Below are 25,395 nucleotides of genomic sequence, written 5' to 3' on the forward strand. Positions count from 1 at the left end.
AGGATGCTCCTCTAGTGCCTTAGGAAAGAGTGTGGCCTTGCCAACACCTTGATTTCAGATTTCTGGCCTCCTAAACCGTTAGAGAATACAATTCTGTTCTTTTAAACCACTGAATTTGTGGTAATTTGTTTCAAAAAAGTTATAGACAGCATATTAAAAAGAAGAGACATTACTTTGCCAACAAAGATCCATCTAATCAAAGGTATGGTTTTTCCAGTAGTCATGTATGGATGTGAGAGTTGGACTATAAAGAAAGCTGAGCGACAAAGAATTGATGCTTTTGAACTGTGGTGTTGGAGAAGATCCTTCAGAGTCCCTTGGACTGCAAGGAGATCCAACCAGTCCATCCTAAAAGAAATCAGTCCTGAATATTCATTGGAAGGACTGATGCTGAAGCTGCAACTCCAATACTTTGGCCACCTGATGCTAAGTAAAGACCCTGATGCTGGGAAAGATTGAAGGTAGGAGGAGAAGGGGACGACAGAGGACGAGATGGTTGGATGGCATCACCGACTCGATGGACATGCATTTGAGCAACCTTCGGGAGTGGTGATGGACAGGGAAGTCTGGTGTGCTGCAGTCCATGAGTCACAAAGAGTTGGACACGACTGAGCAACTGAACTGAACTGAGAAAATCAAACTCTCCTACCATACACTCAGCCTGCTCTCCAGCCTCATTTTCTTGTTCTTCAGCTTGTTGCTCCTGTTTGCTGCCTTTCATTTCCCTGTATTGCCTCGAAGCCTTTGCACATGCTGTTCCAGTGCATGGATTGCTCCCCTTCATTCTTCAAAAATTCCTGTAAGGCTTCTTCAGGGTAAAGGTCAGTGATCCTCTACCCTTGCATGCCATCCCCTATAAGGTACCCTTCCAGCAGCATGTAGCTCCTTTTCAAGGAAAAAAAAAATTTTTTTTTCATTTGACAGCATCAGGTCTTGCAGCACACAGACTCTTCCTTGCATCATATGGGATCTTTCGTGGTGGTGCATGGACTGTCTGGTTGTGGTCCTCAGGCTCAGTTGCTCCAAGGCATGTGGGATCTTAGTTACCCCACTAGGCACTGAACCTATATCACCTGCATTGCAAGAAGGATTTTTAATCACTGGATCACAAGGGAAGTCCTGCATAGAGCTGTTTTCATATCCTTAACATAGGCTTATCTTTATAAGTGTGATAATTAGATTCTGCCTTCTCTACCAAGTTGTAAACTTCAAAGAATGTGATCCCACTCCCACCCCTTAGAATCCCAGGCTAGCCCTGAACTTGCTGTGCCCTAAGGAATCACGTTTTGAACGAATGGCGACTATTCCAGAAGCATTTGCTGACCTTGGGAAGCTCTCACAGCCTTTGAGACAGCCATGGGCTAGGTAGGGTGACCATATTATTTACCCTCCCAAAAGGGGTGCTACTATAATTACAAGCCACCTGGTTTCAGTCCTGGTAACAAGCTTTTCAGACCACAGTAGCAAATGTGAAGGCACGAGGATTACTAAGAAGGGGTGGCTATGACATTTTGGAGCGGAAGGGAGAGGATAATTTAAATTTGCTTAATTGCCTCTGCATTTTCATCGCTTTCTTCTACACCACGTATTCACTTGTTCATTCTTTTATTGTCTGGTCTTCGCTCAAGAATGTAAGTTCTTTGAGGGCAGGGATGTGGCTTCTTTTGTTGCTGGGTCCCACAGCTAGAATAGTTCTCGGTGCATAGCTGCTGCTGCTGCTGCTAAGTCACTTCAGTCGTGTCCGACTCTGTGTGACCCCATAGACGGAAGCCCACCAGGCTCCCCCGTCCCTGGGATTCTCCAGGCAAGAACACTGGAGTGGGTTGCCATTCGGTGCATAGCAGGTGCTCAATAAACATCTGAATGAATGTGCTCACAGCTTAATGGTGTAATCGAAACGAATAATGAAGAATCAAAACACACGGAAAAAAAACAATCCTCACAGTTTGAAAGTCTAAACAGTCTCAGCATTCAAAGGGCAGGAGGCAGAACCATTGCCAAGGTCTGGGGTTGAGGATGCAATAAAGAAGGCCCCAGCGACCATCTGGCTGTGGCGCGGTTGAAGGCATCCTTCACCCCGCCCACCTCCGACTGGCGACATCTTTTATCCGGATGCTCTCTAACCCCCGGTTCACCTGCTTCAGCCCCTAGGACCGCTCTAGTCCATGCCCTCCTATTACACTCTGACCCCAGCCGCCCCCTCCGGGAGTCCCCTTGCGACGCCCCGGGACCCCCGCGCTGCCCCTTCCCCGATGCCCTCCGCCCGGGGCGCGTGCGCCGCCCGCTTCGAAGAGGCCCTCGAGTCCCGGGACCCCGCGCCGCCCCCGCCCCGCGCGCCGCTGGGCCCCGCCCCCGCGTGGTCCGCACGGACGGACTCGCGCCGCACAGCGCTCCCCCCGCGCCCGCCTCTGCGGCTGCGCGCTGGCGGGGCCGAGGCCGAGGCGAGGGGGTCGCGCCGCGGGCCGGCGGAGCTGCTGTGGCGGCGGCGGCGGCTGCGGGAGACGGAGCGAGCCCGGCGGCCGGGCAGGCCCCCCGAGGGGACAGAGGAAGCGGTCATGTCTCGCTACACGCGGCCCCCCAACACCTCCCTGTTCGTCAGGAACGTCGCGGACGCCACCAGGTAAGCGGCGGCGGGTCCGCAGGTTGCGGCGCGGGGGAGGGGCAGGCGACGGCCGCGGCGCAGAGCCTGGCGGGGCTCGGCCGCGCCTCCCCGCCGGCCGGCCCGGGGCTCGCCGCGGAGGAGCCTCGCCCGAGGCCGGCGGGGGTCCTGGGGCTGCGCGGGGCCTGGGCGGGACTCGCGCCTCCGCCCTCCCGCGCGGCCTTCCGCCCCGGCGCGGCCGCGTCTCCGGGCCCCGCCGCCCTTGACCGCCCCCCGCACCTGGGCGGCTGGCCGGCGCCTGCTCCTCGCCGAGAGAACAGGAGTAGCGCCGGCGGCCCCTGGCTGGGAGCCACGGTCCCTCCCCGCCTCCGCCCCAGTGAGCTCCTCGGGCGAGTGCCAGCGTCTCGCCCCTTTGTCGCTGTGCAGGGATAACGCCGCGCATCTCACCGCCTGGATGGGAAGGAATCGGGCATGGTGAGAACGCGTTACGGAATAGCGCGTACCTTGGGCCTTACGACTCCCTTTCCCTGTAGTCAGTAGTCTGGTTTACTTACAGGTGGCGCTGGTTAAATTTTATTTGTTGCACAATTTTATACTGTACACAAAGGATAACTTCCGTGAGTGAGATTTATGTGTTTTTCTTTAAAGTTTTGAGTGCAGTGTAAACACTCATCATAATGGTTTGGATAGACTTCCCTGGTCGATTCTGTTGCATTCAGCCCACCCACCCCCCTTTGGAGAATTCTGTCTGCATAGTTTCTAACGTTGACTTCTTATAGCTGTGTCTTTCTCCCTCAATAGGAGCCGGAGGGGATGGGGGGGATTAGTAGACATTTTCGTTTTACTGGGCTTGCTTAATTTTCTCCACAGCCCAGTCTTTATAGTTATGCAAGATTATCTTGTACATAAGGGAAAGCTGAAATTCAGAGTTTCAGTTACCTGGGGCTTCACGGCTGGAAATATATTGGAACCTTTGACTCCAGAGCCATCAGGAGTAATCATCATAATTTACTTTTGAGAAGTAAATTTTAAGTCTTTTTTAGAAACTTGATTTCTGCTGCTAATATATATATATATGTATGAAACAACTATAGACTGTGAGTTAACATACTTTAACATCCTAAGTATGCCTGTGTTTACGTGTCTTCGCTCAACTTGTTTATCAGCATATTACATAGAAAGCAAGCAAAATTTATAATTTGGATAAGGTTAAAAAAATTCCTACGGTTAAACAGACCGCGTGTATGCTGAATAAGATTGCATTGCGCCAACAAAAAAATGTAAGGTTTCCAGTTCTAATGGCCACAGAGGCCAACCAAGGTAATATGAATGAATGAGTTAAGGTCTCAGGTTAAAGCCCAATAGAATGGTGTGGACTGTCGCAAATGGAAAAGAATATGTGCCATCTCAAGGGGACAGCGGCTGCTACCAAGCTTTAGCTAATAACTGCTGTATAGACATTTGGACTTGTGGCCACATTGTTTTAATTTTCAAAAGAAAGCAAAAGCTTGTATTTTGTGTGTGTAAACTGTAAGTTTCAAACTGTTGGCAGTTTCTAAGTTGAATCATACAAAATTGCCATTTTTGTAGTTTTTAAAAGCTATAAAATATAGGCATTTCCATGTTTCAGCACTTTTTGTTAAATATAAACATTGTGCAGGCCAAATAACACAAACACACACACACATATATGTGTGATGCATTATCTTTGATCTAGATAATCAAGAATGATAATTGAGATTTATTAATTTCCTTTTCCATCTTTTCCACAACTTTTTAACATTGCCACTGGGCAGTGGAGGGTGGGGAGGGCAATCAAAATCTAGGAGGTTTGAAGTAGTGAAATGATAGTAATCCTAACATTTGTTGAGTACTCATTATGTACCAGGCACTGTACTAAAAACTTTACATATATATTTTATTAAGTTTTCGATAACCTTATATAACAGATGAAAATCAGATTTTAGAGAGATTAAGGATCTTGACTAAAACTGCTCAGCTGTTGAGTAGTGTTATGAAAGTAGAATCATCACATGTAACCTTAATAGCTTTTTTTGTACAAGGTGGCATATAGTTTAACTAGCAATATGATACCTAGACACAGTTTCATTTTTTAACATTTGGTATGCTTATAAAGAAAATCATTGGGATGAATGTTAAATGGGGTATAATATTATATACAATATGTTTTCAGTTATATAAAAAATGAAGACGGGAGAAACTATATAAACACATAATCCACACATATGTATATAATAAAAAATAAGCCTAGAAAGAACTCCCTTTGAGTGGTTTTCTTTAACCTGTTTTCAAATTCTAATTGTTAGTTTTATAACAAAGTCAAATTTTATTAAAAAATTTTTCTTTAATGTAGCTGTTCTAATATATATAATAAATCACAAGACATTAAAACGTGGGTTAGCAAAAAATTTGTTAGAAATGAAATTGAGCAAAAGAACTAAGGAAAGGTTTAAAAATATATTTTGTAATTTTTAAATTTGTGTTATGTTTCTCTTCACTGGTGAAATAAGATGTGGATTGGGAAGAATATTTTAAATCTTTTTGTATAATTTTTAAAATTTCAGATACAGTTTTTTAGTGAAATAAAGCAATGCCCAAATCTCAAATAAAACATTCCTGTTTTGATGCTTAACATCATGTTAGGTTGGAGAGGACCAATCAAGTACTTCTCGTGGACATACTTAGTAGCATTCTTTGGTTATAGTGTGTATGAAGCTTACATTAATATTGATGTAAGTGGTGATGTAGAAAAAAGCATTAAACAAAATCCAGCCGAATTCATGATAGGAAGTCTCAACAAACTGGTAATAGAAGGGAACTTCCTCCGCTTATGGGCATCTATGAAAAACCTTTAGCAACATACTTAATGATGAAACTGAATGCTTTCTCCTTAAGATCAGAACAAGACAAGGTTGTCAACTTTTAAAACCACTATTCAACATTTTATTGCAGGTCCTAACCAATGCAACAAGGCAAGAAAAATAAAGACATAAAAATTATAAAGATAAAAGTAAAACCTGTCCCTGTTCTTAGGTGACATGTTTGTTTACATAAAGCTACAGTAACTTATAGTGAGTTTCCTTAAGTTACCAGAATATGAAGTAAATTTAGTGAAAATTCTATTTGTATATACTAACAGTAAACAACAAAAACTTTTTCAATTCCTTTTATCTTAGTATCAAAAAACATACTTAGGAATAAGTTTTGCAAAACCACGTAAAAACCTTTGCATTGAAGATAACAACACATGGCCAAGAGCAATCAAAGACCAACATAAATTAATAAATATACTGTGTTCTTAGATTGGAAGGTGAACTGTTATGTTATCAGTTCTGTCCCAGTTGATTATATTATAGATTCAAGATATTCCTGATCAAATGCTTTTTAAAAATAAGAACAAATTAATTCTAAAATATATTAATATACAAAGGATCTGAATAGCCAAACTGATTTTTAAAAAGGTCACTGAAGCTGGAAGGCTTATATTCCCTGGCTTAAAGATTTACTAAAAAGTTATTACAGTAATAAAAAAATAGTTTGTTATTGGCCTAAGGATAGACAAATAGATCAATAGAACAGAAAGAGGGTCCATAAATAATCCACACATATAGAGTGTCAATTGATTTTTGACAAAGGCACTAAAGCCTTTAGAAAAAAAATCTTTCCACCAAATGATGCTGTAACAACTGGAGATATATATATATATATAGGGAAAAAATGTACTTCGACCTCTGTCCCACATAATTTGAACTGGATCATTAATTGATATGTAAAAGATAAAATTGTAAAGCTTTTAGAAGAAAGCAAAGGAAAATATCTGTATGACTTAGGGATAGGCAGATTTTTTATAATACAAAGTCATTACCTTAAAAGGAAATATTGAAAAATCAGATTTCTCCAAAATTAAAATTTCTGTTCATTAAGAAAGTAAATAGGTGAGCCAGGGACTGGGAGAAAGTATTCAGAAAGCATATGTCTCACAAAGGACTTTTTCTAAGAATAGTAATGAACTTTTATAAGTCAACAATGAAAAAATAAATAGTATTATTTTTAAAATGGACAAAAAACTCCTACATGTTCAAGAGAAATACATATGAATGTCCAATAGCACGTGAAAAAGTGCTCAGCATCATTTGTACAACGCAGTGTACAAATTGAAATGCAAAAATTGCAATGCAAATTGAAACCACAGCAAGATTCCACTTAATACCCTCTTGAATGGCTAAAATTCAAAAGACTGACAATACAAAGTGCTGACAGAGATGGGCAGAATTGAAACGTACATGTTGTTGGTGGGATTATAAAATGTTAACAACCATTTTGCAGAACTGTTTGGCCATTTCATAGAAATTAAATATATATATCCTCTTTAGCCCAGAAATTATGACCCTAGAATAAATGACCCATAAGCATGTAAAGATGTTGAACCTAAATGGTGTTTCCAGAAATTAAAATTCAAATAACGAGATACCTATTCACTTTATATCCTTCAGAATGGTAGGGAGTGAGGAGTTGGATTCTTAGGACTTCTGATGCATGTCTTTAGGAGTATAAGTTGATTTGGCCATTTTGGAGAACATATTGTAAAGCTGAAGATATGTATACTCTCCAACACATCAATTGCATGGCTGTGGTACATCCTGGAAAACTACACTACAGCACAATTTGCAGCTAAAAAAACAAAGCATATTAAATGCTCACTCATAGAAGTATATGTAAAATTGTGGTTTATCCATTACAATACCAATACAGAGTTAAAATGAGTGAACTAGAGCACCATGGAGAAATCTCAAGGGTGGAAAAGGCAAGGTTCAAAATTTTACAGGTAATCTGATACCATTTATAGGTAATCTGATGCCATGTATATAGATTTGCAGTAGAAATAGAAAGTTGTGTAGAGGAATGATGAACACCAGTGGTTATTTCTAAGGGAGAAGGATACAATATCTTACTTCTTAAAAAATACTAAAAATTACAAGAAGTATTAAGGCGTAATAAATCTTGTTGATGGATACATGGGTGTTTAATATCAAAATAGATAGCACCAGAAATACGAAAATAAATGAAAAAACAGCTGACAGATGGAGTGGAGACTGAATGAGAGCCAGTTCTTCTGAGAAGGTTCATTCTCTCAGACTTCTGGGGTTCTAAGTCTCTGTGACACATTGCTCTCAGTTCAGTTCAGTCGCTCAGTCGTGTCTGACTCTGCGACCCCATGAATCACAGCATGCCAGGCCTCCCTGTGCATCACCAACTCCCGGAGTTCACTCAAACTCATGTCCATCGAGTCGGTGATGCCATCCAGCCATCTCATTCTCTGTCGTCCCCTTCTCCTCCTGCCTCCAATCCCTCCCAGCATCAGAGTCTTTTCCAGTGAGTCAACTCGTCGCATGAGGTGGCCAAAAGGCAAAATGATAGGATACTGAATGAGGAATTCCCCAGGTCGGTAGGTGTCCAGTATGCTGCTGGAGATCAGTGGAGAAATAACTCCAGAAAGAATGAAGGGATGGAACCAAAGCAAAACCAATACCCAGTTTTAGATGTGACTGGTGATAGAAGCAAGGTCCGATGCTGTAAAGAGCAATATTGCATAGGAACCTGGAATGTTAGGTCCATGAATCAAGGCAAATTGGAAGTGGTCAAACAGGAGATGGCAAGAGTGAACGTAGACATTCTAGGAATCAGTGAACTAAAATGGACTGGAATGGGTGAATTTAACTCAGATGACCATTATATCTACTACTGTGGGCAGGAATCCCTTAGAAGAAATGGAGTAGCCATCATGGTCAACAAAAGAGTCCAAAATGCAGTACTTGGATGCAGTCTTAAAAACGACAGAATGATTTCTGTTCGTTTCCAAGGCAAACCATTCAATATTACAGTAACTCAAGCCTATACCCCAACCAGTAATGGTGAAGAAGCTGAAGTTGAACGGTTCTATGAAGACCTACAAGACCTTTTAGAACTAACACCCAAAAAAGATGTCTTTTCATTATAGGGGACTGGAATGCAAAAGTAGGAAGTCAAGAAACACCTGGAGTAACAGGCAAATTTGGCCTTGGAGCACGGAATGAAGCAGGGCAAAGGCTAATAAGAGTTTTGCCAAGAGAACGCACTGGTCATAGCAAACACCCTCTTCCAACAACACAAGAGAAGACTTTACACATGGACATCACCAGATGGTCAACACCGAAATCAGATTGATTATATTCTTTGCAGCCAAAGATGGAGAAGCTGTATACAGTTAGCAAAAACAAGACCAGGAGCTGACTGTGGCTCAGATCATGAACTCCTTATTGCCAAATTCAGACTTAAATTGAAGAAAGTAGGGAAATCCACTCGATCATTCAGATATGACCTAAATCAAATCCCTTATGATTATACAGTGGAAGTGAGAAATAGATTTAAGGGATTAGATCTGATAGAGTGCCTAATGCACTCTGGACGGAGATTCGTGACACATTGCTTTAGCCTCCTATATATATCTAGTCTCCTTTTCTGTCAGCCACTCACATTTTGGTTGATGGAATTGGTTGCCTCTGAAGGTACTCATTTGAATTCTAGCTTTGCTACTGGCTGTGTCTATCTTTGGGCAAGGTAACTGCTCTCATCGTCAGTCTCCTTGACTAGTAAATGATAACAGTAATGTGTCCTTCTCTTATTAATACAGCAGGTATATTCTGAGGCCTCCTGTATGCCAAGCAGCTATGCTAGGTAGTGAGATGTATTAGTGAAGACATCTGCTTTAGAAGTGATTCTCAACCCTGAGCCTCAGAATTGCCTATGAGACCCTTAAAAAATTAAACATAACTGGGGCTCACCATGGGAAGCACAAATTGGGTCAGGGATTAAAGGATCAGTCTGGAATGCCTGCTTCTATGACATCTCCTTTACAGATGATTCCAATATTCAGGAATGGTTAAGAATTTTTGCTCTGTAGTCTGTGTTTTATGGGAGCAGAAATTGTGTGTTTCTTGTTCTCCATCATATTCCTAGAGCCTGGCTTATAGTATGTACTCAATAGGTATTTGTTGAATGAATAAATGAAAGAAAAAGACATTGTCATTGTCCTCTAAATCTAAAGTTAACAGTCACTCAGGAAAGGCAGGCAGTTAAGCAGTGTATCGTGAATATTAAAAATAAAATAAAAATAAAATGACGCCATGATATCAGTGTAATATTGACTACTTGGTCAGTGTTAGTTGAATCTTTATGTAATTCTTAAATTCAAATCTCTAGCTTTAATCATTGACTTTTAGTCTTGAGAAAAAATAAAATTGAATTTGTTTAACCACAATTTTCAGTTGCTCATAGAATAGAACTCTTGTGGCTGTTCCACCATCACCTCAAATTTGGCATTTCTAAACATGAAAGTTTCTTCTTTTGCCTCTCCTCAATCTTCAATCTAAGTCTCTTTTCCAGCTATCTAATTTTTATCTTGGACACCATCTTTCTTCCATTTGCCCAAGTTAGAAGCTTTGTACTCATCTTTGGGCCCTTTTTACTATGGAGTATGTTTTGAAATACTCTTTAATTCCTCTAAGCTGTGTTTTGTGCTCATAGCTGGTTTCTTAAGAGCTCCAAGAGGCAGTAGGATATAGTCATTAGGAAGCCAGACTAGTGTCAGATTGTGGGGGTTTGTTTCCAGCTCTGTCTCTTGCTGACTTGGTGACGTTAGGTGACTTCATCTGTCTGTACCCTCATCTGTAAACAACATTTGTAAAGATCTGTTATGGGAATTAAGTGGTCTTAAGGTGAACAGTGGCTGGTATATAAATGCATTATAACTGTCAGTTTTTAATGCTAACTGTTTTGTCTCCTCAGTTAAATTGTAAATCCTGAAGAGAAATATTATGCTATGTGTTTACTTAGTGTCCCCACTTTAGTACCTATGACAGTAGAAAGCATGTAAGTGACTCAAAAATACTTGCCAGATTTGAGGCTCTGGTAGTTTTTATTTTTCTTTTAAAGCCTGAGAAGTAACTTTAGGACTTCTTTAGAATCTTATTGCTATCTGAAAACATTTAACATGAATTTGAAATTATAGTGAGACAAATGAATGTGTTCTTAATGAATAGTTAATAGTACTATGTATTTTGGCAGTTGAAAAGTCTTGTAATAGAAGTAACTTTCAAAAGTGTATATGCTATATATAAAATAAATAACCAACAAGGACCTACTGTATAGCACAGGGAACTGTACTCAATATTTTGTAATAATCTAGAAGGGAAAAGAATTTGAAAAGGAATATGTAGAAAATATATAAAAACTAAATCACTATGCTGTACACTTGAAACTAACACAATATTGTAAATCAATATTGAACTATATTTGTTTTAAAAAAGCAAAAAAATTAAGTGACTGTGCTGGATCAGTATCCCCAACCTGAATAAACATAAAAGCCACCTAGAGTGCTTATAAAAATACAGATTTCCAGACCTCTTGAATCAGAATCTCCAAAACTTAGAAGTGAGAATTTGTTGTTTTATTTTTTCTTTCTTTTCTAAACCCTGGGTGATTCCTATGAGAGACAATGTTAGATAATTCTCGTCCAGAAAATATACTTTCTTCTGAAGGTTTCAACTGAATTTCTGTAGGCAAAATATTTGAATCCAGCTATTCATATTTCTTTACCTTATTTCTAAAATACTTCAGGCCTGAGGACTTGCGCCGTGAGTTTGGTCGATATGGCCCTATAGTAGACGTTTACATTCCACTTGACTTCTACACCCGCCGCCCAAGAGGATTTGCTTATGTTCAATATCCTTTATTTTACTGTGTGCATGTGTATAGACTACATACATGTGTATATACATATATGTATACACACACGTACTCAGGAGCATATTTTATGAAATAATATTGCCTAATTAAATGTGTTTATTTCTTTATCTCAGAAAATCTAAAGCAGTCCACAGTAGCTGGCAAGCGCCCCTCAGTTTGAACCAACCTGTTAGCTAGAATCCAAGCATAAACCGAGCAGGCGAGACAAAAGGCACCTAAAGTTCAAGCATCAAGGAGTAAAGAGGGAGGGTGGACACAGATATAAAGACCTGGAAGAGGGGAAGTCTTTACCAAGCAAAAGACAAAGCCAACACCAGGTTGAGACTTCGGCTTTCCTACATTTACTCAGAGTTCCAGGATCAAAGCCAAGTCTGATTTTGTTGGTTCTGCGTCTCTTATAAAGTCCATCTTGCAAGCCTTAAAGAATAAAGGTCAAGGTTCAAGATCAAGTGACACTGAGGTAATTGCCTAAGTCTCATTTTGTATTGCATTACTTGAGCTTTTTCTGTTTTTAAAAAGTTAAACCAGTGACAGCCTCCTGAAATACAGCTAGTTGGTTTATATAGTTTGTTTCCATTTTAGTTAGGTTTATTATATAATTTACATAGATAAGGGAGTTCAGTGGGATATATAATTCCAGATGTTAACAGATTGTTTATATATTTCTTTTATGATTATATCTGAAGCAATAAAAACATAAAGGTATTTTAAAGCAGGTTCAGTCAAATATGATCACTTTAAAGGACCAAATCAGCTTTGAATATACGTTTTAGCTCACTTATATGTGTGCATTTTTGTTTATAAGTAATTTCTCCTAAATTAATTTAAAAAGCCTTTTAATGAAAGAGTAATTTTAATTTCAGAATGAAGGCTTCTGTGTACTGATTTTTACCTGAAATACTGAAAAACCTGGTAAATCTTTTACCTAAGAGAAGGGAGTGCGTCCTGCCTAAATGTTTTATTTGATAATACTAGCCAGTGTTGGACTTATTCTCATGTTTCAAATTACACGCATTCTACAGCTTTTAATGTATACATTAAAAATACAGTTAGAGATTTGTTTCTGTTCTTTTTATTTTCAGACTCACTCTTCAGAATCATGATGGGGCGTTTGTTTTGATAGTGATATTTTTTTTGATTTTTCAATGATGTTAGAGATATGACCTTAAAAGCTTGAGCTTGTTTTTCCTAATAATTTCGTGCCACCTGTGAGTTATTTTTAAAAAATAATATTTTTGATATCTGATATTCAAAGTGTCCTTAACAGCTAGTCATATTTGAAGATGTTCGTGATGCTGAAGATGCGCTTTATAACCTCAATAGAAAGTGGGTATGTGGCCGTCAGATTGAAATACAGTTTGCACAAGGTGATCGCAAAAGTAAGTGTGACTTAATAGCAGATCTTGCTTTTTTAGCAGGATGAGTTTCAGCAATGACAAATTTTTTAATTTAAAATTATTTCAGAATATAATACTGTTTGAGTGGCTTATTTATTGAATGATTGTTTATTGAGGTTTTTAGGTAATGAATTATAAATCTTGAACTTCATATTCTAGCACCAGGCCAGATGAAATCAAAAGAACGTCACCCTTGTTCTCCAAGTGATCATAGGAGATCAAGAAGCCCTAGCCAAAGGAGAACCCGAAGTAGAAGTTCCTCATGGGGAAGAAATAGGCGGCGGTCGGATAGCCTTAAAGAGTGAGTACAAAATAAAAGAGGATTGAAAACTTAATTTTCTGCTGTTTCCAGAAAACATTTTAAAGAGTTTTCAAAAACAGGATACCAGAATCATTTAATATACATAAAGAATCAACTTTTTTAGAAGGATATGCTCTTCTTGATTTATAATGTATTGTTATTTTAATTTGGGTTTGTTAGATACCTTCCAGTGTGTTCATTTTACAACAGACTTAAGTTTAACCTTTCTAACAGAAAGATAATATATACTGAGGGAAAAAGCAAAAATTTAAAGTTGTATACATGACAATAAAATGAGGATTTTAAATAAAAATTCTTTAAATGAACCCCCAAGTTAAGAATCTGAGACTTGATAATTAAAAACTCATATGAAATAAAGTATAATCATTTGTGAAAGGAAGTTGACCAAAATGTGAATCAATGTATTTATAAAAAGCAAATTATTTCAAGAATAAATTCCAAGTATGGTAGCCTTGTAGGAAGAAAATATAAAAGTAGTAGATTTTTTCAGAAAAAGATATTTATATGTTATCTATTTTTCCTGCTAGGAGTTAGTTTCTGTTAGAATAATAGGAAATTGCAGTGGAAATTACTTGATGATGCAGTTTGAGTCATAACTGAAATTGTATTCAGTTCAGTTCAGTTCAGTCGCTCAGTCGTGTCCGACTCTTCACGACCCCATGAATTACAGCACGCCAGGCCTCCCTGTCCATCACCAACTCCCGGAGTACACTCAAACTCATGTCCACAGAGTCGGTGATGCCATCCAGCCATCTCATTCGTCCACTTACTGTTTTTCTCTTGAGTTTTAATGCTGTAATTTTTTTATAGGCATACAGAATTTTAAGGTGAATTCTGTTCTTAAAGATTGATCAGCGTTTATGCTAGTATTCTCTTTCTATGAGTAATAAAGAGTTGACTCTCCTGGGGCTTCCCTCACAATCCAGTGGTTAAGTTCTTCAGGCTTCCACTGCAGGGGACATCCCTGGTTGGGGAACTAAGCTCCCACATGCCACATGGCGCAGTTAGTGATAAGAAAAGAAAGAGTTGGCTCTCCTGGGCCATATATAGTTATCTAAGCTGTCCAAAGACAACATAACCTCAAATCAGAGCTGATCTGCAGAGCTGCTCACTTTCACTCCACTCCCTCCCTCCCTCAACTCCCAGGAGCCTATACAAGGAAGAGCCCAACATAGGGTGTGTGTACCTGAGCTAGACAGTCTTTACCCCAAGTACCTAGTTCTAAAAACAAGACTGTAAAGTGGCCTGGCTCCAGTCCCTCCAGCCAAGTGGAAAGAGAAGACAGGAAGAGGGAAATATCTGAGAAACCTGATTACTAGAAAATGTGGCCGATTCAGAGCCCTAGAATCTTAACATGTCAGATCAGTCCCTCTCCTTGGGTTTGAACCAAATGTTTTGATTTTGGTGCATTCTTAAGGAGGCATGCAAGTAAGAAGAAGCCTTGAGCTCCTTTTATAAGCCAGAAGAAATCAGGTCAGGATTGAGCCATCACCAAGGTGGGTGAAGAAATATTTAGGAACAGTTATGTTTTGGTCTGGAATTTGATTCTTTTTATCATACTTGGTCTGATAGTGTAAGAATATAAATCTCCCGTGAATCTGTAGAGAATTATCCATTTTGTTCCATGGCTAAAGGAAAACCATTTTACTACTGATTGATTATTTGAGATTTTGACACCAATATACTCACATACAAGTTACATTTATTGAACCTAAAATGTGAGAACAAATTAAGAAATTTTATATGCCATGTGTGTAGCAGAGTCACACCAATACCACTGGTATTGCTTCTGACTTCACAAAGGACATGAGTAGTATGAATGATACTCAGCATTTCACATTCAGTTCAGTTCAGTCACTCAGTCATGTCCGACTCTCTGCGACCCCATGAATCACAGCACGCCAGGCCTCCCTGTCCATCACCAACTCCCGGAGTTCACTCAAACTCATGTCCATTGAGTCGGTGATGCCATCCAGCCATCTCATTCTCTGTCGTCCCTGTGTCCTCCCGCCCCGAATCCTTCCCAGCATCAGAGTCTTTTCCAGTGAGTCAACTCATCGCATGAAGTGGCCAAAGTATTGGAGTTTCAGCTTTAGCATCAGTCCTTCCAGTGAGCACCCAGGACCAATCTTCTTTCGAATGGACTGGTTGGATCTCCTTGACTCTCAAGAGTCAATGGTTTATATACAAAAAAATCAAACTAGATATAATATTGTACCTAAAGCAGTACTGTCCTAACTTATTAAATGATAACCAGTGGTCTTAGTGAAAAAGAGTAAAAGAAAAGGAGAAAATTGTCCATCTGATTCATTAAAAATATAGTTCAGTTCAGTTCAGTCACTCAGTCGTGTCCGACGCTCTGCAACCCCATGAATCACAGCACGCCAGGCCTCCCTGTCCATCACCAACTCCCGGAGTTCACTCAAATTCATGTCCACAGAGTCGGTGATGCCATCCAGCCATCTCATTCTCGGTCGTCCCCTTCTCCTCCCGCCCCCAATCCCTCCCAGCATCAGAGTCTTTTCCAGTGAGTCAACTCGTCGCATGAGGTGGCCAAAGTATTGTAGTTTCAGCTTTAGCATCAGTCCTTCCAATGAACACCCAGGATTGATCTCCCTTAGAATGGACTGGTTGGATCTCCTTGCAGTACAAGGGACTCTCGAGAGTCTTCTCCAACACCACAGTTCAAAAGCATCAATTCTTCGGCGCTCAGCCTTCTTCACAGTCCAACTCTCACATCCATACATGACCACGGGAAAAACCATAGCCTTGACTAGACGGACCTTGGTTGGCAAAGTAATGTCTCTGCTTTTTAATATATTATCAAGGTTGGTCATAACTTTCCTTCCAAGGAGTAAGCATCTTTTAATTTCATGGCTGCGATCAGCTTCTGCAGTGATTTTGGAGCCCCAAAAAATAAAGTCTGACACTGTTTCCACTGTTTCCCCATCTATTTCCCATGAAGTGATGGGACCAGATGCCATGATCTTTGTTTTCTGAATGTTGAGTTCAAGCCAACCTTTTCACTCTCCTCTTTCACTTTCATCAAGAGGCTTTTGAGTTCCTCTTCACTTTCTGCCATAAGGGTAGTGTCATCTGCATATCTGAGGTTATTGATATTTCTCCCGGCAATCTTGATTCCAGCTTGTGCTTCTTCCAGCCCAGCGTTCCTCATGATGTACTCTGCAAATAAGTTAAATAAGCAAGGTGACAATATACAGCCTTGACGCACTCCTTTTCCTGTTTGGAACCAGTCTGTTGTTCCATGTCCAGTTCTGACTGTTGCTTCCTGACCTGCATACAGGTTTCTCAAGAGGCAGGTCAGGTGGTCTGGGATTCCCATCTCTTTCAGAATGTTCCACAGTTTATTGTGATGCACACAGTCAAAGGCTTTGGCATAGTCAATGAAGCAGAAACAGATGTTTTTCTGGAACTCTCTTGCTTTCTCCATGATCCAGCGGATGTTGGCAATTTGATCTCTGGTGCCTCTGCCTTTTCTAAAACCTGCTTGAACATCTGGGAGTTCACGGTTCACATATTGCTGAAGCCTGGCTTGGAGAATTTTGAGCATGACTTTACTAGCGTGTGAGATGAGTGCAATTGTGCGGTAGTTTGAGCATTCTTTGGCATTGCCTTTCTTTGGGATTGGAATGAAGACTGACCTTTTCCAGTCCTGTGGCCACTGCTGAGTTTTCCAAATTTGCTGGCATATTGAGTGCAGCACTTTCACAGCATCATCTTTCAAGATTTGAAATAGCTCAACTGGAATTCTGTCACCACCACTAGCTTTGTTCGTAGTGATGCTTTCTAAGGCCCACTTGACTTCACATTCCAAGATGTCTGGCTCTAGGTCAGTGATCACGTTATCGTGACTATCTTGGTCGTGAAGATCTTTTTTGTACAGTTCTTCTGTGTATTCCTGCCACCTCTTCTTAATATCTTCTGCTTCTGTTAGGTCCATACCATTTCTGTCCTTTATCGAGCCCATCTTTGCATGAAATGTTCCCTTGGAATCTCTAATTTTCTTGAAGAGATCTCTTGTTTTTCCTATTCTGTTGTTTTCCTCTATTTCTTTGCATTGATCGCTGAGGAAGGCTTTCTTATCTCTCCTTGCTATTCTTTGGAACTCTGCATTCAGATGCTTATATCTTTCCTTTTCTCCTTTGCTTTTTGCTTCTCTTCTTTTCACAGCTATTTGTAAGGCCTCCTCAGACAGCCATTTTGCTTTTTTGCATTTCTTTTCCATGGGGATGGTCTTGGTCCCTGTCTCCTGTACAATGTCACGAACCTCCGTCCAGAGTTCATCAGGCACTCTATCAGATCTAGTCCCTTAAATCTATTCCTCACTTCCACTGTATTAAAAATATAAGCTGTTTCCAAATGCATTAGAGCCTTAATCAACCAACTTTTCTCCTGATTGATCTAGAGAAGTGAATATTCACAGCACTTTCTGCCTTCTAGTGGCAGTAAAGTATACTACTTGTCTGGAGAAAAATAAAAAAAGACTGTCAGTTCCCAATCATTGTGGAGTATCAGGAATAGAAAGAACCACATTTTCTTGTAAGACAGTACAGTTCTACTTTGTTCTACTTATAGTTCTCCATTGTTCTAAAGGTTAAGACTGCTTGCTTAACCTCTCTGACATCAGTGGTTTTTGTTTGTAGTTACATTGTTTGTTGTTCAGCCACTCGGCCCTGTCAGATTCTTCAAGACCCCATGGACTGTGGCACGCCACGGTTCCCTGTCCTTCACTATCTCCTGGAGTTTGCTCAAACTCACGTCCATTGAGTTGATGCCATCCAACCATTTCATCCTCTGTCACAACCTTTTCCTGCCCTCACTCCTTCCCAGCATCAGGGTCTTTTCCAGTGAGTCAGCTCTTTGCATCAGGTGGCCAGAGTATCAGAGCTTTAGCATCAGTCCTTCCAGTGAATATTCAGGAATGATTTCCTTTAGGATGGACTGGTTGGATCTCCTTGTTGTCGAAGGGACTTTGAGGAGTCTTTTCCAGCACCACAATTGGGAAGCATCAATTCTTTGGCTCTCAGCCTTCTTTATGGTCCAGTTCTCACATTTGTACATGACTACTGGAAAACCATACAGCTTTGACTATACAGACCTTTGTTAGGAAAGTGATGTCTCTGCTTTTTAATATGCTGTCTAGGTTTGTCGTAGCTTTTCTTCCAAGGAGCAAGTATCTTTTAATTTCCATGACTGTGGTCACCATCTGCAGTGATTTTGGAGCCCAAGAAGATAAAGTCTGTCACTGTTTGCATTGCTTCCCCACTATTTGCCGTGAAGTGATGGGACCGGATGCCATGATCTTCATTTTTTGACTGTTGAGTTTTAAGCCAGCTTTTTTACTCTTCTCTTTCATCTTCATCAAGAGGCTCTTTCCTGTTCACTTTCTGCCATCACGGTGGTGTCATCTGCGTATCTGAGGTTATTGATATTTCTCCTGGCAATCTTGATTCCAGCTTGTGCTTCATCCAGCCTGGCATTTTGCATAATGTACTCTGCATATGAATTAAATAAGTAGAGTGACAATATACAGCCTTGATGTACTCTTTTCCCAGTTTTGAACCAGTCCATTGTTCCATGTCCTGTTCTAACTGTTGCTTCTTGACCTGCTTATGGTTTTCTCAGGAGGCATGTAAGGTGATCTGGTATTTCCTTCTTTTGAAGAATTTTCCACAATTTGTTGTGATCTACACAGTCAAAGGCTTTAGCCTAGTCAATGAAGCAGAAGTAGATGTTTTTTTGAAATTCCCTTGCTTTTCCTATGATCCAATGGATATTGGCAATTCGATCTCTGGTTCCTCTGCCTTTTCTAAATTCAGCCTGTACATCTCGAAGTTGTACTGTTGACTCCTGGCTTAAAGGATTTTGAGCATTACCTTGCTAGCATGTGCAGTGAGCTCAGTTGTTTGGTAGTTTGAACATTCTTTGGCATTGCACTTCTTTGGAATTGGAATGAAAACTGACGTTTTCCAGTCCTGTGGCCATTGCTGAATTTTCCAGATTTGCTGATCTATTGAGTGCAGCACTTTAACAGCATCATCTTTTAGGATTTGAAACAGCTTAGCTGGAATTCCATCACCTCCATTAGCTTTATTTGTAGTGATGCTTCCTAAGGCCACTTCATACTCCAGGATGTCTGGCTGTAGGTGAGTGATCACACCATAGTGGTTATTCGGGTCATTAAGACCTTTTTTGTATAGTTTTTCTGTGTATTTTTGCCACCTCTTCCTAATACCTTCTACTTCTGTTAGGTCCGTGCTGTTTCTGTCCTTTATTGTGCCCATCTTTGCATGAAATGTTCCCTTGGTATCTCTGATTTTCTTGAAGAGATCTCTAGTCTTTTCCATTTTGTTGTTTTCCTCTGTTTCTTTGTATTGTTCACTCAGTTCTTCAATCTTTCAGCTGCTGTTGTTTGCTAACCTCTTAAGAGTCTTACACGTGCAACGTAGATGGTGGCCAGTGACTTGAGGAAAATTTATAGGCAGAGTTTAGGGTGGGGTGGGGTGGTTTGTCTGCATTTTCCTCATCTCTGGGATTTTTGTCTGTTAAGTCTTAACCATTTTGATGGCCCTGAATTCTAATCTCTGTCTCTTCAGCTTAGTCCAGTAGCTATTTTCTGCTGCTGCTGCTAAGTCACTTCAGTCGTGTCCTACTCTGTGTGACCCCATAGACGGAAGCCCACCAGGCTCCCCCGTCCCTGGAATTCTCCAGGCAAGAACACTGGAGTGGGTTGCCATTTCCTTCTCCAATGTGTGAAAGTGAAAAGTGAAAGTGAAGTTGCTCAGTCGTGTCTGACCCATAGCAACCCCACAGACTGCAGCCTACCAGGCTCCTCCATCCATGGGATTTTCTAGTTGGCCTTAATTCTCCCATTCTGGCTTTTGGAAAACGCTCTCAGGAAAAGAGCCATGGCTTGTAACCCTTCAAGTTCTGCTTTTGTTGGTTATTCTCCAATGCCTTTTAACAGTTGTTTTATAAGTGTTGTCTAGCCTTTTAATATAGCTTTTTTTAAATGGGAAGATTGGTCTAGAACAAGCTGCTCTGTCATGGCAAGATTCAGAAGTCCTCCATCTAGGTTTTTGTTTTTATTAACATTATTTAATATTCTTAGATATTTTCTGTTTATCTTTTTTTCCCTTTCAGATTTTCTTACCTCTTAGGAATTATGTAACCCAGACTAAATATGCAAAATATATTTTTCAGAACTGACTCTAAAAGATACCCAGCAAAGTCAAAATCTTTTTGTCAAATATTATAAACTTGTACATATTTTTGAACCAAAAGCACACATAATAAAATTGGAATTTTTTTCTCCAACAAAAGTGCAACTAATGTTATGTAAAGTATATAAGTTCCTGAAAGTGTTTTTTCCTAACCTATTAACTATTTTTGTACAAAATATATACTCTGACGTTATGGATGTTTGCAGGTCTCGACACAGGCGATTTTCTTACAGTCAATCTAAATCTCGCTCCAAATCACTACCCAGGCGGTCTACCTCAGCAAGGCAGTCAAGAACTCCAAGAAGGAATTCTGGTTCTAGAGAACGGTCAAGGTCCAAGTCCTTGCAGAAAAGGTCCAAGTCAATAGGAAAATCACAGTCAAGCTCACCTCAGAAGCAGACTAGCTCAGGAACAAAATCAAGATCACATGGAAGACATTCTGACTCCATAGCAAGATCCCCATGTAAATCTCCCAAAGCGTATACCAATTCTGAAATGAAAGCACAGACAGCGAAACACACTCATTTTCGATCACATTCCAGATCGCGGAGTTCTCGTCATAAAAACAGTTGGTGAACAGCAACAGAAGAATGCTCTGTAGTGTTAATATAGGTTATTAAACTTCTCATTATGTTGAATAAAAATTCTTGAAGGCTTACAGAAAATGTGAATTGATATTAGTTACTTTGGGCATGTATAAGAAATAAAGGCTCTCACTTGGGTTAATGAAGATTTGGTCTCAGTATAAGGGCCCACACCACAAAAATGATGTGAGTGATGTCCCATTTTATGGACCGTTTTTTGCTTGCATCGTGGCAGAAGAGTACTTTTTAGAGGAAATGTATAAAGTGGAACTAAATTAGAAAATTTGATTTGGATATTAAGTATTAATAGTAACTAAAAAAATATTTTTTACTTTAAAGCACTTTCATGTAAAAGTAATGATGATTGTATAATTGCATAAGGCAAACTTAAGACTGTTTGACACTGTACGTCTCTTTTGTGTTTTCTCTTTAAACTTGGGCCAATTCCTGATGGTATTAGTTCTGTATCACAAAATACTGACATTTCTAAAAGTAGAGTTTATGTAGAGATCAAGCATTCAAAAGATATTCTTTTCTAAGCTCAAAAAAGGTTCCTGAGTGGAACAGTATAGATAAATTGATATTAAGTTGTATCCTGTATCATGTTCATTCATGTCAGAAATATCAAAACGTTTTAAAAATACTGAATTTTGAATGGTTTGAGACTGCTATAAAAATGATGTGCAACACTCATAGTCCAAAAATATTCATATCAAGCCTTATACGTATGAAGATTGGTACATTTTGTATAAAATCACATTTTATACCATTAATTCTACATACCTACTTTTCATCTGTTACTTAGTGGTTTCTTTCTAGAGCTTTTGTTCAAGACTTTAAATGGTATAGAGTAAGTCTTGTTTATTTTTGAAAATATTTAGTACCTTGTATTAAACTCAAGACTGCATTCTCAGAAAACAGCTTCGCAGTACTGGGATTTACATTACACTGCCCTTCGTTTTTTAAAGCCAAATAGCTTTATTGATATTCTTTTGTAGTTGTTAAAACAGAATTTCTTTAAAAATGTGTTTGTAGTTTACGTTTTTCAGAGGGTTTGGTAGTATTTGTGATAAAATGGTTTTGCATAATGGTTATTATAGGGGATATATTTATAGAGCTCTACTTGTGTACCTTGTTGAATTATATTGAAATTAAAAGTTCTCAACCCATACAGTCAATATTTGTATCTAGAATGCTTAAGAAAAAAAAAAATCTGTCTTATATTTTTAGCATATAGGAGCCAGTGTGCTTCTGTTTGTTTTGAATACAAATTCCATTTCTTTTTTTTTGCATTTTACATCCTGTGTGTAAGAAATAACTTTACAAAATAATTTATATGCTGGTGGTAATTGGATAAGTACTGTAAATTCGTGTTTTCTGTACTTTCTGAATAGATTTTCTCTATTTAATCATATCAAAACTTATTTCAAAATTACAGCTCTTTGAAGTGTTCAGATGTAATAAAATTTAGTTATAAAATTATGTGGCACTATTGAAAATTGAAAGGATAGTCTGAAGAAAGAACAAGACAAACAGTAATTTTTTGTATTTTCTAAATAAATGTTTTGGTTTATGTACACATGTATGTAGTTATTGTGGATACCAACTATGAATTGATTATAGTGTCTACATTTAATCATATTTTAGTAAAAAGTTAATAAGGCAGTGTTTCCGAACATGCTTAATCCTTCGATTTACTCTGATTTGGTTGTCCATTGTAATTGCTAGACTGCTTATCAGGATACTCTTTGGTTTGATGGAAAAACTGGAATGATAATAGTTTAAACTTTATGATTATTTGCTATGTGCTTGGCAGTGCTCTGTGAAGTTTATATGACTCACTCATCACAAGAACTTTCTGAGGGCAGTACCACTGCAGATAAGGTAAGTGAGATAAAGAGAGGTTAAATGACACGCACAAACAAGGTCATGCCACAGACTGTAGCTGGGTGGTGGCTGGGCTCCATCCTGCCCTCCCTGGTCACCATGCTTGTCTTTTTGGAAGACTAAAGTCTTTGACAGATATATGGTAAACTAAGATAATATTTAGAGGACAAGGAGATAATAGAATTAGGAAAAGAAACGATTATAGGCTTCAGTGAAACTGGGTTCTGTGAGTAGAAATTGATTAACAGTTGTGCTGATACCCTGGAAAATTGTATTCTGGGTACATCTGTTCTAGGATTCACTTCTGCTGTAGAATTGTTTCTTGGGCCTTTTAAGAGAGGATACTTAGGGTAAGATTGTTAAATAAAGCAAATGTATCACCCATCTGTGATCATTTCTTTTAAAGATAGTATATTTATTTAGGTACTTCTCCAGTTTCAGTATAGGGGCACTTCCTACCTCCATTTGTTCAGGATTCGTAGAGGATCAGATATGTCAGAGAAGGTAAAGATGGCCACTTTGATTGCTTGTTTTCTTTCTCTTATAAATAATACACTTAATTGCTGTATAGCAGCTGGTATTTTGCAGCTGCAGACAGATAATGGGGGAACATGCTAAAATTTTTTATCAGGAGTCTAGGATTTAATCTTGTGCCATGGACTGTTTATCTTTAAATGTAAAATATTAACTGATTTCAGGACTTTATGTGTTATCTGAGATAAATATATATTACTTGACGTTAATACTATTCTAAGACATGCTCTTCTATTATAAATAAATATGAGTATCTGTCTTTATTCCAGTTCTATTGCATGAGGCAAAATCAGAGTTTAAAAGAAGAAACATTTAGAAATACTTTTACAATTCTTCAAAAGAAAAGTAAAAGTTGCTTAGTCATGTCCAACTCTTTGCAACCCTAGAATTCTCCAAGCCAGAATGCTGGAGTGGGTAGCCTTTCCTGTCTCCAGAGGATCTTCCCAACCCAGGGATCAAATCCAGGTCTCCCGCATTGCAGGTGGATTTTTTACCAGCTGAGCCACAAGGGAAACCCAAGAATACTGGAGTGGGTAGCCTATCCCTTCTCCAGCAAATCTTCCCAACCCAGGAATCAAACCACAGTCTCCCGCATTGCAGGTGCATTCTTTACCAACTGAGCTTTTCAGGGAAGCCCATAATTCTCCTAAACTACATTAAAATTGTAATTTCCTACTTGGAGTTAAAAATTAAATTTGTTTTCCAAACAGGGTGGCAGAGTATCTGGGGTACTTGTATAACATTGCTACTTATGCAGAGGATCTTAATCCAGCATCATGACACCAAAGCTTCAGATCTAGCACCTGTAGATTTTAAAACAAGTCCGTGACTCCTAGTAGTTTAAAAACCAGTGGTTCAGTGATACATCCAGATGTTAATCTCAAAACTCATATATTCAGTTAGAAAACATTTAAGTATTAAGTGAAGATTATGAACTTAGCATCTGAATCACTCCCTTGATGAAAATAGGATATTTAGGATCATAGCATTAGCTCCAGCATTGGTCTTCCAGGTCAGTTTAGGCTCTCTGCAAAATTTGTATCTTGTACAAGATGCTCTTAAACCAAGCAAGTTAACCAAGCTTGTGCATTCCAGACCAGGCCCCACTGCCTCACATAAACAGCCTCAGGGGAGTAAGCACTTCATTCTTGACTGGGCTTCCCTGAATCCCTCCTGGCCCCACCCCCCACTTAGAGAATGCTCCTGATGCACTGATCCCACCCCAGGAACACAGTAGAGCTGGGACAGCCCACAAAGAAGTGGATGGACTATAAAGGAGTTGTGAAGAAACGGAATTTAAAAATACACCTAGGCTACTGTACCCCAGTAACAGTCTCTCCACAAAACATGCTATAATGTTTTAATTATATTTGGGGGAAAGGGTTATATGATTATTGTTCTTGAAGCTTATATTCTAGGACTATACCACAATTTTGAATATATGAAAAAAATAGTGTCAGCTTGTGGAAGTAGATGCTCAAGGGGTTGATGGTTACCATTTTTAAATGTATTATGCAATTTAAAACACCATATTAAACCTACCTCTTAAAACCTACCTAGTTTATAAACTAGTATTTAAATAGGCTGTAAATTAAAATCAAGAATATCTTAATGGTGTGTCAGGTTTCAGATTCTTTGAGAATGTGGATAGAAAATTTGAAGGGTCTCCAAATGAGTGAATATTTAGCCAGTAATCAGTGCTTTTGCTAGAAGTGGATTGACCACATGTTTATTACTGTTTGATCTTATGTATTGCAGCTTGTGTAGGATGAGTAGTTTCTCAGAAAAAGTATAACTGAAACAAGAAGCAAAGTTACAGCTTTGCAAATTCAGGAGTATATTGTATGAACTAAATACCTAAGAACTATATGCTTTTTATAAATGGATGTAGATGTAGATTGAGGAAACCCAGGATTCTTTGCCATAAGCAGCTGTTTCCTAAAGAAATAACTACATTCTAGTTTTCTTAGCTTACTCCTGATAAGTAGTCTTAAAATGCTGTTAAATTGACTTATTTCAACAG

General features: G+C 39.2%; 1 protein-coding gene and 1 long non-coding RNA gene across 7 annotated transcripts in view; both read left to right on the forward strand.

Moving 5' to 3' along the window:
* Positions 1-1,917, forward strand: part of LOC129561050 (uncharacterized) — a 28,100-nt gene extending 26,183 nt beyond the window's left edge. Inside the window, exon 4 of one of the 2 annotated variants that reach the window (XR_008686915.2) lies at positions 218-1,917. This is a non-coding gene — a long non-coding RNA (uncharacterized LOC129561050). The remainder of the gene's footprint in view (positions 1-217) is intronic. The other variant, XR_008686916.2, reaches the window with a different exon arrangement.
* Positions 1,918-2,245: 328 nt separating this feature from the next.
* SRSF12 (serine and arginine rich splicing factor 12) lies at positions 2,246-21,052 on the forward strand. Of its 5 annotated transcripts, none has more exons than XM_055433380.2 (5): positions 2,246-2,620; positions 11,276-11,380; positions 12,680-12,783; positions 12,961-13,102; positions 20,574-21,052. In XM_055433380.2, exons 1-5 carry the CDS (start codon positions 2,253-2,255, stop codon positions 20,941-20,943), a joined length of 1,089 nt encoding a protein of 362 aa, XP_055289355.1. In that variant the 5' UTR covers positions 2,246-2,252; the 3' UTR covers positions 20,944-21,052. The 5 variants fall into 5 exon arrangements, with proteins under 5 accessions (XP_055289355.1, XP_088696844.1, XP_088696842.1 ...); XM_088840716.1 differs by lacking the exon at positions 2,246-2,620 and adding an exon at positions 2,948-3,073; XM_088840717.1 differs by lacking the exons at positions 2,246-2,620; positions 11,276-11,380 and adding an exon at positions 11,580-11,864 and having other exon boundaries at positions 12,660-12,783.
* The last annotated feature ends 4,343 nt before the right edge of the window (positions 21,053-25,395 follow it).

This window comes from Moschus berezovskii, chromosome 10 (genome assembly GCF_049115385.1).
Source record: "Moschus berezovskii isolate FMDL1 chromosome 10, NW_MosBer_1.0, whole genome shotgun sequence".
Taxonomy (NCBI): Eukaryota; Metazoa; Chordata; class Mammalia; order Artiodactyla; family Moschidae; genus Moschus; species Moschus berezovskii.

Excerpts from the sequence above, each read along its gene's own strand:
- SRSF12 (XM_055433380.2), top strand. The coding sequence starts at position 2,253 with ATGCCCTCCGCCCGGGGCGCGTGCGCCGCCCGCTTCGAAGAGGCCCTC. Across the intron at positions 12,784-12,960 it reads TGCACAAGGTGATCGCAAAA|CACCAGGCCAGATGAAATCA; the intron begins GTAAGTGTGACT and ends TTCATATTCTAG. Across the intron at positions 13,103-20,573 it reads CGGTCGGATAGCCTTAAAGA|GTCTCGACACAGGCGATTTT; the intron begins GTGAGTACAAAA and ends GGATGTTTGCAG.